Here is a 12,382-nt window from a genome sequence, read left to right on the forward strand (position 1 = left end):
ATAAAATAAGAATAAGCAGCTAGTAGCCAGTAACAGACAGAAGTACTAATTTAAAAAACAACAAAGCATTACGAATAATAAATACATTATGGTAAAGTGTTGCCATTGTTAGTTTCACACCAACTTAGAACATGGGTCATGGGTGTACAGGGGAAATGTTAAAACATTCAGACTTTCTTTAACTGAAGGAAATACATACGGATATAATACGCAAAAAAATGTTACAACAGAATGAAATGCCTTCAAACAAAAAATCTACTGGTTCCATATTTTGTTTTAGTGGTGGCTGTGGCTTAGTCGGTAGAGCAGGCTGGCCTTCAGTCATAGGCTTGCAGGTATTGTAACTGGAAGCCAAGTGCACCAGCTTTCAGCAACCACATTTGCGACTCATCAAGGAATTCCCATTCTAGTCTAATTCAGCGCAGTGCTGTCAAGGCCTTTAAACCTATCTGCTCCCAGGCTCCTCATCAGGACTGACCCTGCACTCTGTCTCCACCTACCTAAAAAGCTGGGATATGCCAAAAAGAGAATTTTATTTTTTCAAATCAAGGCTTCTTTCTTTCTTTAGTGAACAAAGTGAACCAACAAAGGGACTTTCCATGCTCACTGTGGTTGGCTGGACACCGAGGATATCATTAACTGTTATTTACAAGTGCATACAAGTACCTGAAAGACCTTTCTTTCCAATGAAAATTACATTCCAATATACACAAAATGGCATTTTCTGCTTAACCAACACATAGAGACAAAGTGAGTTAAAAGTCTGGCTCAGCTGTCACTGTCAAACAGGTAATCATCTCACAGAAGAACTCCTATTGCACAAACACTTAAAATAAAGACAGACTGTGTCAATTACGTGTGGTATCTGTGGCAATACAAAGGGAACATATTATGTAATCAAGCGTGCGGCAGAGTAGTATATTTAGAGTACTTTGATGTAAAGATGTGGTGGCCAAACTCCTTCAAGCAACGTAACTATAGTGACACTTTAGCATAAAATGTCGTTAATACAGGAACGTGCATACAAACAACAACAAGGTACAGTATGTACAAACTCAAAAGGTTAAAGAAATGGCATAATTTCACACAAAGCATGTGCCCGTCATCCTATGTGCTCCAGATAGTGAGTAATCCTGGAAGGAAGAGGAAGGAGGGGGAGCAACGTCAGTCTGGATTGTCCAAGCAGCTTCCTGATTCGGAGACGACACAACTGGCAGAGACTCCTTGGAGAAACTGGAGAGATATAGCGCGGGTTCTTACTGTTGCAATATAGCTCTGCTTGAATTTCAAGCGGTTTCATGTATCTATATTGATAGTAATTACAGCAAAAGATATTGCAATACCTTCAAATGCTAGAAGCAGCTGTTGTGTTTTTCCACCAAGAGGTGCTAGCTCCACTGGCCGCTGACTGTTACCGTCTCTGAGGTTTATATCCGCTCCATAGTCCAGTAACTCTGACACCTGATCTGCACTGCCTTGTCTGACAGCTGCATGCAGAGGACTGTCACCTCCTCTGCCCACATTAACATTGGCTCCTAGACAAGGCAAGGACAAGTAGAATGGACAGGAGAGTAAAACGCAATAAATTCTAATGTATTGAATGTAGTCAAAGTCTAGATATAGCACAACAAACTAAAACATTATTCATTTGCCCTCCATGCAGGGGTCCCGAGATAATTCAGAGGGGTCACAAGATAATCACAGAGATATGGAAGAAAAAACAAGTACTTCTGTTGCACAAACATAAGTTTCTAACTTTACTGTAATTAGAGGTTTGATTAGCAAAAATGGTGGAAATAGTAATTTTTATCATTCTTCTTTTATCAATACAATTTTTCCTCCACTAAAAGTGTTTTTGCAGCAAAACCTCAAGACCTCAAGAAGCATCCAGTGGCTTTGAAATTTTACAACCTATTTAGATATAAATAGTACTCACTGACCTCAAGGTGCTGCTTTAATAATGAAATTTACATTTTCATAATCATCTTCAAAATTCTACAATCAATTTAATCTCTCAATTTATCTGCATCTTTACTTGATCGGTCTTCAGTTCCAATTTTTCATTTTTTTCTTATTGTTTTTCCATTTTCTTAAGAACCTATTTTCAGCAGTTGTCTCAAACCGTCAGTCAGTCTTATCAACAGGTGGCAAACAAAATTCAACATGTCAATCTATGTTTATTACATAAGTCAATCAATTTTTTAAATCAAAATATATTTTCACAAATTTGCAGTGACTAATGAATGTTTTAAAAATAGCTTTCACATAAAAGTTCATTGCACTTTACATCTAGATGTCGTTATAAATGGGATGGAAAATTCCATGCTCCTGATGTGTGACAAAAGTTTGGTTCATCTTTTAAGATATATAAAGTTAATAAAAATACATATCTCTGTAAGTTTTAATTCAAATGCTGCTGACAATTCACATCCACAATGAAGCCACAGCCTGTGATGAGAGGTAACAAATAAACATTGCTAAATTTTAAGAAGGAACAAGCCAGGAGGAAAACTATCAGCTTAGTATTATGTGTATTTCATTCATCATGCTGACCATTCAGTACTATACAGCATTTTTTATGTGAAAGGCTTGTTAGTACCACATATTGAGAATCATAACCCACTCTGCAGTAATTCACATTAGGTGACGCTACTCTTTTTCTGGATCAAAACAGGTCATAAAGCCATGGACACCTGCTAACAGAACAGGAAGTCACACAGGTACAGTATTGGTTGAAATTTGAAAGCTGCAGTAACTGAAACACACCTCTGTGCAGCAGAATCTTTGAGCAGGCCGTATGCTGGTATAGACAGCTCACATAGAGGGGAGAGCCCAAGTGAGACACTTCATAGTTAGGATCTGCTCCATTAGCGAGCAGGGACTCTACACACTGGCTGTTTCCTGCACAAATACAGACACAACATGCGTAAACCTAACGTTAAACAATAGATTACAAATTGCACCTGTTGCTTTTAATTAAATTTACATTATACTAACGTCTTTATTTTATAGGCGCAGTATTTAACTGCCGTATGCGTATTACGGCCATATTTACCTCTCTTGCAGGCTTCATGCAAAGCTGAGGGATAGTGCGTATGTGGCGAGCGTGTGTGTGCGCCATTTTGCAGCAGCAGTTCCATACAACCAACACTGCCAGAGGCACAGCTGTTATACAGAGGAGTGACACCATCGATGGTTGCTGCATTTACCTAGACACAAACACAAATGAGAGCAGTACAAAACAGCTGCTATATATCCTAACACACAAACACATTGACATGTAAAAGGTTGGACATGCAGTGATCAAAGATAATGGAATAAACAATACTTACATTAGCTCCAGCATTTATTAATAATCTCACAGATGCCACATGTCCCGACAAGCAAGCTTCATGGAGAGGGGTCACATGATCAATGGTCACAATGTTAGCGGAATAACCCTAAAAAAATAAAAGCATAGACATTGTACTTACATTTGTTTAAGGTGCATTGTACACTGCCTTGTTTGAACAAGGCTTAACGTCAAAATAAAGCTGTGTGTCAACTGCAAAATGTCCATGAATGTGGGTAAATATAACAAATTACAAAATGTAACCCAGGAGGCCTCTATCTCATTTCCATAGACAACACTATAGATAGATAACACTATGATGTAGCTGCTGCACTGACCCAGCAACACTGTTATTAAAGTCTACCTGAGTGCAGCATCTGTGGAATTGCACACGTCAGCAGGAAACAACCAACATTTATAGAAAAGGTGTGCAAACATTAATCTAACAAATGCAACACAGATGATGTGGATGTAATGTGAACTGAAATCTTGATAGAGTGACAATTCATTGAGAGATTTTAGAGGCACTCCAAATTGAGAGCTTCTGCTTTTGAAAACTGCTCCACAACAAATGAGTATCACTCCATTTCATCTGTCAGACTGCTATTTTATTCTATTCACTGTCTCCTTACCGGAAGATTTTCCTGTTCTTCTGCAAATGGTCTCCTTCTGCTGCAATCTTTGGTCCCTCACACCAACTCAGCTTTCTGATGAGGTCTTGGCCTCTGTGCCTCCTTATAACATATTCTCTTCACTCCCTCCCCTTTGAACAATCTCTGCCCTCAAACATCAAAATCTGCTCACATCAGAGAGTATGGTGCAAATCCAGAGAGCCCACTGACCTCAGTGACTATCAAAATCTACTAACATTATTCTCTTCCAGTTTAAAAACTACTAACACCAAGTTCTAGCAGAACAAGGTCCGTGTCACATCAGATGCTCAAAAAATATTTTCTGCTTATAACTCACTCCTCCACCCACCTCCTCCCCCACTCTCCACTCTGCTCACTGCAAACGTATTCGGCTCTTCACGGACAAAGTCTCTGCAATCAGTAACCAGTTCTCTGACGCTTGACCAACTCACTGTGAACCTGTCACACTAATAGGGCCACACTGTCCACGTTTATTGGCCAAAACGAAGAGAATAGCCATGCACTTTAACCACTCAGTTGTAGCACAGCGGTGACTGTCTGTTATTCCGGAGAAGGTTGGTGTTTCTCGCCATTCTGTCATCCAGGCCGTTCCAACCAGATGGAATTCGACACTTCATGTGCTTGCCAGGATGTTGGAGCAAAAGGGAGCTGTCACAGCCTAGTCTTGTGACTGCAGAGGAGCAGGATATGGCTGCCAAGCTGGTGAGACACTGACATCACCAGAAATAACATGCAGAATGAGTAAAGAAGCTTCCTCTGCCTCCTACATCATACCATGTGTAGCAGAGCTCAGGCGTCTGCTTGAGTCAGAGGGACCAAGCAGCAGAGGAATCAAAACACTGAGGAAGAACATGCTGGAGAGCCTGGAGAAAAGATTCTCCCATGTGCAAAAGACAAAAGAGGTGGTGCTGGCATGTCTCCTTGATCCGCACTACAAGGAGCGGCCCTTCTCACCAGAGACACTGGCCAAAGCTAAAGCCTGGCCCAGCGAAGAGATCGAGACTACACCTGCAGCAGTGCAAGCAGACACAATGCCAGCACAAACTGCTAGTGATGATAATGACCAAAAAACCAAGGGTGGAGGAGGCCAGAATCCCAGCGAACTCCACAGTCTTTACGACAACATACTTCCTTTAACAAGTTAGGACAAGGCACCTCAAGGGGTCCTTGAAGAGCTGGAGTGGTACTTTAGGGAGCCTATGATAGAAAGAAAAAAAGGGAACCCACTGGAGTGGTGGAAGAGTAACAGTTGCCGCTTCAATGGACTGTCAGCCCTGGACAGGAAGTACCTCTGCTGTCCAACTTCCTCTGTGAGGGTGTTCAGCGCTATTGGCAACATACACGAGGAAAGGCGCAGCTCTCTCAAAGCAGAGAATTCAGAGAAGCTGTGCTTCCTGCACTACAACCCACCTACAACCTTGAAGTGGCAGTATTAAGAATAACTCTGAAACTAAAGGGGGCTTGTCAAAAGAGTTTTATTTTAGTATTGTTCATATGTTGCTTCCCCATACAAGCTACCTCATATTTACATTTTAAAGGTGTCCTGCCTGTCCTATAATCTATCTCTTTGATTTGCAGCAATAAAGCCTCTAAGACTGAAGGGCAAATGTTTCAAGATTTATTTCATAACTTTTACAGATTTACACTTTTTTTTAAAGCACAGTTATTTATCTTTTCCCCAGTGATTTAATGCAACTTTGTTCATAATTTTATACTTGAAAGCTTTTTGCTCTTGTTCTTGAAAATCATACAAAAATACTACAGGGGGCTTCAGAAAAGAATCTTATTTTACTATTGAAAATATGTTGAGTTCCTCACACACATTATCCCATGTTTATAATTTTTTTAAAAAAGAAATTGTTCTACCTGCACTGAAAATTACTTCTGATTGCACTAATGAGAAGACTCTAGGACTGAAAGGTAGATGTGACGAGGCAGAGTTCATAAATCATCTATATATTTACATTTTAAAAATATGGTTATTTTATTTTATTTTGCAGATGTTTATGGCAGTTTTGCACATTATTTTGTACTTGAAAGTTCTTTGTTCTTGAAAGTTGTAGAGTAGAAAAACAAAAGAGGCTTGTGAAGCGAATGTTACCTGAGTGTTTTTGTTGCTTTCCCTTCACAATTAACTGTTTACAACGTTTTTAAGAAGTTTTTCTACCTGAACTGTAACCTACATCTAATTTGCAGCAACACAAAGTACAAGACGGGATGTATTTCATAACTCATTTATAGATTGACTCTTTTTTAAGGTAATATAATTTTACAGAGGTTTAATGCTTTGTTGCATGTGTCGTACTTGAAAATTCCTCTCTGTTGTAAAGCAAGACAAACATTAAAGGAAAAATTATTATAAAACAGTAAAATGTTCTGCCTGGAATTCATATCTTTGTTAAGCATTAACGAACCAAAAAAGAAGTTATTTTATTCATTATTTATTTTTTAAATTAATCGGATGATTAATTGGTTGTTGGAATTTTTTTGTGCCAAATATCGGAATCCACATCGGACTCAAAAAATCCATATCGGTCAGGCCCTACATGGGATGTGTCATTTGACTTTAACAGAAAAGTCTCTTTGCCTGGGAATTTGTCTGCTGGCTCTGACAGGACAGCCGCTAAGCCAGGGTATTTGTCAGCAGACTCGGGCAACACAGTCTCTTGGCGAGGGGATTCATCAGCTGATTTAGGCTTGTTTTATGCTTGATGTGTCTGCTAGGTCTGTGCAGACGAATTACGTGATTTTAGCAGTCACGCCCCCTCAAACAGAAAATTTCCGTGTCACGTACCTCCAAATTTTTCTAACAATTACAAATTAACCTGAGTATGTTTTTGGACTGTGGAAGCTGGAGTACCCTGAGAAAACCCACACATGCACAGGCAGAGAACATGCAAGCTCCATGCAGGCCCAGGCTGAGACGCAAACCGGGGATCTTCTAGCTGCAAGGCAACAGTGCTAACCACCCACCACTGTGGAGCCCTTACTAACAATTACTCCTTTAGTATTATGTATATTAACAATTACATAATGAGTGAATAAATACAGTTTAAAACAGAAATAAATGCAAACCTAGTGCCTATTTTGTATTATGATTTAAATAAATCTGCATGTGCTTGAGTTTGAGTATCTCTGATCAGTTATGAGTAAATGACAGTAACTGGAGTACATTTCTCATATTTTCAGATTTCTGTCATTAGGGGATGAATTTGTCTGTTGCTCATTGATGAAAAGAACACAGTGTGTGCGTGATGGTATTACCTGGGCCAGCAAGGTGCGCAGGGCAAGCAGTCTACCCTGAGAGGCTGCTTCATGGAGAGGAGAACGATCTGCCCATGACCCTGAACACACACACACACACACACACACACACACACACACACACACACACACACACACACACACACACACACACACACACACACACACACACACACACACACACTTGTTTTGAATGTAAGAAAAATATCCACTTGAAACCCAATCTGTCGGTTCAGCATTGCTCCGTGCAGTTATATTTAGTGATAGTTCGCTCTTTCTCAGCAGCTGTAGCAAAAATAACTGCAAAGCAGCATACCACTCATAAATGCATACAGTCTTATCGTTAACATACCCATATCTCCGTCTCCCCAAGGCACATCCAACCACTGGTACACATATGGCATGTTGAATTAGATGGAAGTGAAAGGACCTCCACTCCCTCTGGTTGTCCTTACTGCACAACACACCTTACTGGAGTGTTCCGGATTGTGGATCGTCTTACCATCTACACTGAACGTTGACAACTGACTGCAAACACTAAAAATAAACACTATCTAGCTCACTAACACATTGAATAACTGGCTGGTTAACTGATGGGCCGCTTCTGCCACAGGCACAGCACTATTTTCATTGCATTTGTATCAAGCAAATTCACCTATTAAGCAGCTGATTCATTGTTTCTGAGTGATTTAACCACTGATATCTATTAACTACCAAGAATTTTTATTTTTTTTTAATTCAACATACTTCTCATCTAATCTGTTTTTAGAAAGACAGTGATGGAGGCAGCAAATCATATTAAAATAAAAATTATTGGCCAGATAGTGCATGTTTTCATAATAATTGTCATTTTTCTTTTTTTTTTCTGAAATGCCTGTGTTATTTTCACGTAAAAGAAATTCATATTGACTTATAATTTTTAAAATGCCCACCAACATCTACCTGGGCCTGACATGTAGGTGCTATGAAGTCTGAATAACAAATATTTAACACTCCGTGTTCACAGTAGTTTCCAACAGAAGCTCCAAATTTCGAAACATCCTCCCAACTTTGGAACATTTTGGAAGTCAACACAGTTCTGAACTGATCAGGGGAGGAATTATCATACAGCTTCAGTAAAATGCAAATGGACTACTTTTTCAGTATCTTGAAAACATTTCACCTCTCATCCAAGAGGCTTCTTCTCTACCCGAAAACTCAGTACTATATAGTATTTTACAATGAATGCGAGTTCTTCATTTGTCGTAAATTGAAGAGAAACAGCTCTATGAAAAGAAATCTGTAATGGTGAAAACGGAATTAGAAAACAAAACGAAAATAAAACATGTCTGTTTCATGTATAACTTAGAAGACGGTCGCTGTGTCCTTATTGCTCTGCACAGGTCTGACGTTTCCAACTGTCATCCTTAACTAAAATTGTTCCCATTCGTTCTATTTTTACTTTTCCACTCCAAATTGATGTGACCGGAGTTACCGTCAGTTGGACCCACTTCTTTGCACGCTATGTTAACCGCAAGTAGCACAGCACACCCCGATGCCGTGGTCAAAGTAACCGGAAGCCAAGGACTAAATACTTCTGCCAGGAGTTGTAAATATAGTGATTCAAATTACTGAAAGACCCCAGGATCAAGTACCAGTTGTATATAACATTGCGACTACGACCTTGTATGAAATGTAACGTTGGTCGGACCGTTACATTAATTCGAATACATTAATTGATTGCGACTTTTGACAAGAATGTCCTATTTTTCCAAGGTTTGACAAATGCCTGAAGAACCTGTGATTGTAAACACAGCACAACAGCACCGACCTTGGCTGGTCAGTATTCCCCAGCAGGCCCTCTTCCTCTCCGGTGCGTGCTTGATCAGCGGGCCCGGATCAGCTCCTCTTTTCCGGGACACCTCCGGAGCTTCGGACGGAACGTCTGGCATGTTGTCTCCGCTGTGGTTCAGGTGCTCTCCTGTTCAAACAGCACTGCACGAACTGCAGAGCCGCAACTCGCGGAGAGGGGGTGGGGGTGTGAGGGTGCTGGGCTTGCTCTGATTGGCTGAAAAGCTTTGTTGTTGTTGCGTCCACGGCACGTCACCACCTCACATGCGCGGCCATGTGTGGTGGGAAGAGAGGTTATATTTTGGTCTGTGCGCAACCTGGCATAGGTGTTAAAGATATCTGGCAATGCTGAGATGTATTTAGTTAGATGTGCATGGGTTACGTAATTAAATGAAAACAGAATAAATACATTTGAGTGCCACATCATCAAGGGTAAGATGGCTTACAAGGAGCTGTTTCTTTGTGGAGACACAATCCACTCATTGGCAATATGTGCTCAAAATTTGAGTGTTGTTATCAGTTAGTCTTCGTTTATTCAGTTTGCACCGTCTCCCAATAATGTTTTCCTTGTGAAATTTAACAAAACTCTAAACCACCACCTGCTATAGTTGTTGAGGCACATGCTATATTTCTTTCTTAGCCTACAACTTTCAATTTGCTCAGTTTGTTGACTTGGGTTGAGGTTAAGGCTGAGTGACCACATTTGTGAAACACTTATGTCCTGATGGAAGCCACTTTTCTAAGAAGAAACAGCATGGTGGAGACGGATAACTCTTCCATCAGTCCTGAGCTATTTGGTGTTCTTCGTGCGTCTTAATCTTGCATGAATGACAAATATCATGTGCATATGATGGCTTTCACCTGTACAGTGGGAGGTATCTGCGGTGAGGAACAGATACCTCCCATTGGAAAAATGACCCCTGAGTGGAATGTTACAGATCGTCTACCACCTACTTCAGTCAAGAGAAACAGGTTGTTACAATGGAGTGCAATGGGGAATATTTATTACTGTAAAAAAAAAAAAACAACACACAGTTCCTGCAAGTTATGCAATGTGGGAATGATGCTAGAAAGCTGTTAATCAAGCAAGTCATTTATTTTTCACCATTCAGCTACTTATTATTTCGCCAAGGCAGCGGAGCCTCGGTGGAGTTATGTGAAGCTCTGCATTGGTTTGTCTGTCTGTCTGTCTGTTAGCAACATTACTCAAAAATGGATTCACGGATTTGGATGAAATTTTCACGGAAGGTCAGAAATGACATAAGGACCAATTGATTAGACCTTTGCGGTGATGCAGCTTATAGTCTGGATACACTTTAAAAAAAAAAAAAAAAGATTTCAGCTGTCGGAAATGATACGACTGAGCAGCCTTGGCGGAGTCGCTTTTCTAGTTTTTGACAGTGGTGCTTTAGAGCTGTTAAACTTTAAACTTCATACATTTAAACTGGATAATGAAGAAGCGCATCTGGGTCTGGCAATGTCTAATAATAAAGAACGAGTGGCAATCACATAGTTTTTGGCACAATCAAAGCGAAATTAATGTAATTCCCTATGTTGTGGTAATCACCTATTATTGGAATGTCATGATAATTCTCTTAAAAAGCTCCAGCCCATACAAAATTCAGCAGCCAAAGTACTGACAGGAACCAGTAAGACAGATCATATTTCTCCAATAATAGCTACTCATTATTGGCTCCCTATAAAATCGAGGGTAGAATTTATAATCAAAAAAACTCTTGACCAAACTCCATCTTATCTTAAAGATCTTATTGTACAATATCATCCTAACAGAGTTCTTTGTTCTTAGACTGCAGATTTACTTGTGGGTCCCAGAGTTTCCAGAAGTGGAATGGCAGGTAGAGCCTTCAGTTATCAGCTCCTCTGTTGTGGAATCAGCTCCCAGTTTGGGTTCGGGAGGCAGACACCCTCTCTACTTTAAAGATTCTGCTTAAAACCTTCCTCTTTGATAAACTTTATAGTTTGGCCTGCTCAGGATCACCCGAGCTGACCCTTAGTTATGTTGCTATAGGTTTGTACTGCTAGAGGATTCCCATGATGCACTAAGCTCCTCTCTTCTACCTTTTCTGTACTGTTTTATATCACTATTACATGTTACTAACTGTGTTTCCCCTGAAGTCCTGTGCTTGTTCTCTCCACGGATGTCTCTGGATCTGGAGCTACACATCCCTAATCTACAGCAGTTGTCGTCACCACCTGCTAAACTGTCATTCCCAGTCCAACCAAAAGTATGTGTCTGCAGACTCGGCGGCTGCACTCTCAGGGTTCTTCTCTAACAAACACACACACACACACATAAAAGATGTTTGTTGCCTGTCCACCATTTCAGTGAAGTGAAAGAATTTTGTTAGAGGGCTGGAAAAACAGCTGAAGAAAGACAGAAGACAATTCAGTCAGGAGGTGTTGCTCATTTCACAAAGGGGTTAGTGGCATGAAATGTTAAAAACATATTTTACCAAGGTAAAAAAAGTGAAATATGTACAGTTTATCAGATATATCAGTGCTATATCTACTTGTGTATGTTAATGTCTATCTCTGTGTGTCTCTCTCAGGAGGTAGTGAGATCAGAGATTGCCTGTTTTTCAACCTATCCGACTGTGTTGTTTGAGATCTAGACACCATAAAGGCCATTTGTTGAGTGTGTTTTTGTTTGTTTTTTTTTTTGGATAGAAGACAAACTACTTCTCTCCAATTAAGCTGTTTATTTTCTAATATCAGTGTCTCAAAGAGCTTGATCAAGGATGTTTTCTGTCTGGAGCAGCCTCCCAGAAAAAGATAAAGTCTGATCTGAACAGTGCATTTTATACAGCATGGTGAAATGTGATTGGTTATAGAACACAAACATGTAATTCAAATATTGAAATATGATTGGCTAAAGGTGGGAATAAACCGTGGTTTAGACTTAATTCTCCCATTAGCAGGTGCACAGATATGTCCATATCTCTTGGCATACAATTCATCCTACCTTATAAGGAAATAGGAATATTCTGTGAAGCAAAGCCCATCCTTCTATCTTTTTAGTGTGTGTATGTGTGAAAACTCTTTGTACTGATGTGTGTGTCTGTGCATGCAGCTGTAAATTTCCAGCTTCACCTGTCTGTATCCATCATGTATTTAACCTTTCAGAGCCATAGACTGTATAGGTTAATGCTCTCCCTCTATTCGGGTCAACACAATTCATACATTAATTACACAATAAATGGTTATTCATATCAATATTGTTATACTCATTTGTGATATCAATGCCAGTGTTCAGCAAGCAGTGCCTTAAAAAATAAAACCTAAC

At 39.9% G+C, this 12,382-nt stretch overlaps 1 protein-coding gene across 1 annotated transcript; it reads right to left on the reverse strand.

Moving 5' to 3' along the window:
• Positions 1-30: 30 nt before the first annotated feature.
• LOC111563849 (ankyrin repeat and SOCS box protein 5-like) lies at positions 31-9,227 on the reverse strand. Its single transcript, XM_023263117.3, has 7 exons — positions 9,059-9,227; positions 7,249-7,328; positions 3,333-3,440; positions 3,056-3,209; positions 2,767-2,901; positions 1,344-1,535; positions 31-1,233 (listed from the first exon to the last, which is right to left on the reverse strand). Exons 1-7 carry the CDS (start codon positions 9,177-9,179, stop codon positions 1,103-1,105), a joined length of 921 nt encoding a protein of 306 aa, XP_023118885.1. The 5' UTR covers positions 9,180-9,227; the 3' UTR covers positions 31-1,102.
• Positions 9,228-12,382: the final 3,155 nt, after the last annotated feature.

Source organism: Amphiprion ocellaris, chromosome 4 (genome assembly GCF_022539595.1).
Source record: "Amphiprion ocellaris isolate individual 3 ecotype Okinawa chromosome 4, ASM2253959v1, whole genome shotgun sequence".
In the NCBI taxonomy this organism is placed as follows: Eukaryota; Metazoa; Chordata; class Actinopteri; family Pomacentridae; genus Amphiprion; species Amphiprion ocellaris.

What these genes read in the sequence shown, in the direction of transcription:
- LOC111563849 (XM_023263117.3), bottom strand. Translation starts at nt 9,179, where the DNA reads ATGCCAGACGTTCCGTCCGAAGCTCCGGAGGTGTCCCGGAAAAGAGGA. An exon ending in TGCGCACCTTGCTGGCCCAG is followed by an intron (nt 3,441 to 7,248) that starts GTAATACCATCA and finishes TTATTTTTTTAG; the next exon opens with GGTTATTCCGCTAACATTGT. An exon ending in TAATAAATGCTGGAGCTAAT is followed by an intron (nt 3,210 to 3,332) that starts GTAAGTATTGTT and finishes GTTTGTGTCTAG; the next exon opens with GTAAATGCAGCAACCATCGA.